This window comes from Carya illinoinensis, chromosome 8 (genome assembly GCF_018687715.1).
Source record: "Carya illinoinensis cultivar Pawnee chromosome 8, C.illinoinensisPawnee_v1, whole genome shotgun sequence".
Classification (NCBI taxonomy): domain Eukaryota; kingdom Viridiplantae; phylum Streptophyta; class Magnoliopsida; order Fagales; family Juglandaceae; genus Carya; species Carya illinoinensis.
This window is the reverse complement of record NC_056759.1, coordinates 34,217,492-34,219,555: the sequence shown is the minus strand read 5'-3', so window position 1 is coordinate 34,219,555 and position 2,064 is coordinate 34,217,492. Positions and strand designations below refer to the sequence as shown.

At 36.4% G+C, this 2,064-nt stretch overlaps 1 protein-coding gene across 1 annotated transcript; it reads left to right on the top strand.

Moving 5' to 3' along the window:
• Nucleotides 1–1,070: 1,070 nt before the first annotated feature.
• LOC122274332 (pectinesterase inhibitor 3-like) lies at nucleotides 1,071–1,854 on the top strand. The gene has a single exon (XM_043083379.1). It carries the CDS (start codon nucleotides 1,156–1,158, stop codon nucleotides 1,678–1,680), a length of 525 nt encoding a protein of 174 aa, XP_042939313.1. The 5' UTR covers nucleotides 1,071–1,155; the 3' UTR covers nucleotides 1,681–1,854.
• The last annotated feature ends 210 nt before the right edge of the window (nucleotides 1,855–2,064 follow it).

Sequence of the window (2,064 nt, the reverse complement as noted above, 5' to 3'; positions counted from 1 at the left end):
AAGCTGTAGCACACATCTTAGTGCTGATGGTCTCTGATGGTTTCATGGCAACTCTTTCCCGACGAAGAGCCGAGGAATTCATATGACTGGAATTATTATATTCCATTCCTAACCACCCCCCCCCCCCCCCCCCCCCCCCCCCTCTCTTATTTTTTTTTATAACAATTCCATTTCCTGATTTATTTTTATTTTCTGTGTTATAATGCTTGTTGAGATTTCTCACCCATTGCTCCTGTACTTTATAATCTTATGAATCTAGTTACCCCCCCCCCCCCCCCCCCCCCCCGCCAAAAAAAAAAAAAAAAAACCAACTTCAACATCAAAGAAAATCAACCTCTAGATAGTAGCTTGTTGAAAAAACCAATGTGAGTTAGTCTCTAGAAAAACATGGGTATCAATGGGTTAAATAAATTCGTTTTGAATTTTAATTTAGGTCAATTTTTCAACCGGTGAATTTCTTTAAATAACAATAACTACTTTAAATTCAACCTTCTAAAAGTAGATAGTATCTATCATTTTGTAATTCAAATAGTTTATTTATTTATTTATTGAGAAATTCAATTTGTAAGGGCACTCATTATCGATGCATGTGGAAGTTTGGATATGAGTTAGCATAAAAATGTATTTATTAATGTTTTGGCTTCTTCTTTTTTTTTTTTTTTTTGCCATACACCGATTAAAAGCACATTTAAATATTAATTAATTAATTTATTTTAATCTATGCCATTGTATTCAAAGTTTTCAAGATATATAAATAATACGTGAATGCAGCAAAATCCTCTATCAATTAAAAGCAATAACTGAGGCTTAAAAAGCAAAAATCCAAAAACAAAATCCCCTATATATCGTAAATAAACAAATCAGGAAACAAATCTCCCCTATCTTAATGTACAAATCAAACGGAATAAGCTCCTAACTAAAAATGAAACCGACTCATGCATGCCTGTCCTAACAAATCCCGAAGAGACCTCTTAAAACAGACACAGAGCTGTCATACGCCTTTCTTGGGCATATCTATCTACGTACTCCTCTCTCACTCTCTCTATATATATAGACATGCTTTCACAATAGTTGTGAAATGAAAATAAGATAAAGAAGTTGATAGCATTCCAATTGTTTTCTTCATTTTCTCCATTAATCTTTCATCTTGAAAACATGAAGCCGAGTTTGAAGTTCTTCTTCTGTGTGCTTTTCACTCTCTTCGCAATTTATCAATTCAGAAATGTTGCAGAAGCGCAAAAAGCTGATCTTATAACCTCAGCTTGTGATGGTACTTTGTACAAGGATCTGTGCAAAAAAACCCTTCAATCTGACCCGGAGAGCCGTGGGGCTACTGATATTGGCGTGCTAGCCAAAGTTGCACTGCAGCATGCATCATCCCAGGCTAAGCAAATTCAGGGCCAGCTCTCCAAACAGAAAGACAAATCCGCTGCCTTTAAAGATTGCAATGAGAACTATCAAGATTCAAGTGAGCGACTCCAGGACTCCCTCACGTCCTTGAAGTCTAAAAAGTATAGTGATGTATTAACATGGGTGTCTGCTGCAATGAGCAATTCTGATTCATGTGAGGAAGGTTTGAAGGAAATGGGCAAAGCCTCTCCCATACTTAGCTTGAGTACGACATTTAGCCAGCTCTGCAGCATTGTCTTGGCGCTTACCAATAAACTGGCGGGGCACTAATCTTTTAGCTGCTCTTATTATTCCATAACATCAGTCTCTTTTGAGAGACTGATCATTATCTCATTAAATTGCCCAATAAAAATTCTTGGCCTGTGAAACTTTATAGTATCCTAAAACTTCGATATTTTGCTTTGGTTCGTGTTCTAAGAAATATAATGGGCTTTCTTGACTTCAGATATGTTCAATTTCTTATACCCTGTTTTTCTTGACTCCAGTTATGTCATAGCACTAGTCATTCCCTTAAAAGTTATTACTCTCTCTCTCTCTCTCTCTCTCTCTCTCTCTCTCTCTCTCTCTCTCTCTCTCTCTCTCTCTCTCTCTCTCTCTCTCTCTCATATTTTGTTTTTTTGTTTTTGTTTTTTCACAATAGTAATTGTCTTCAGC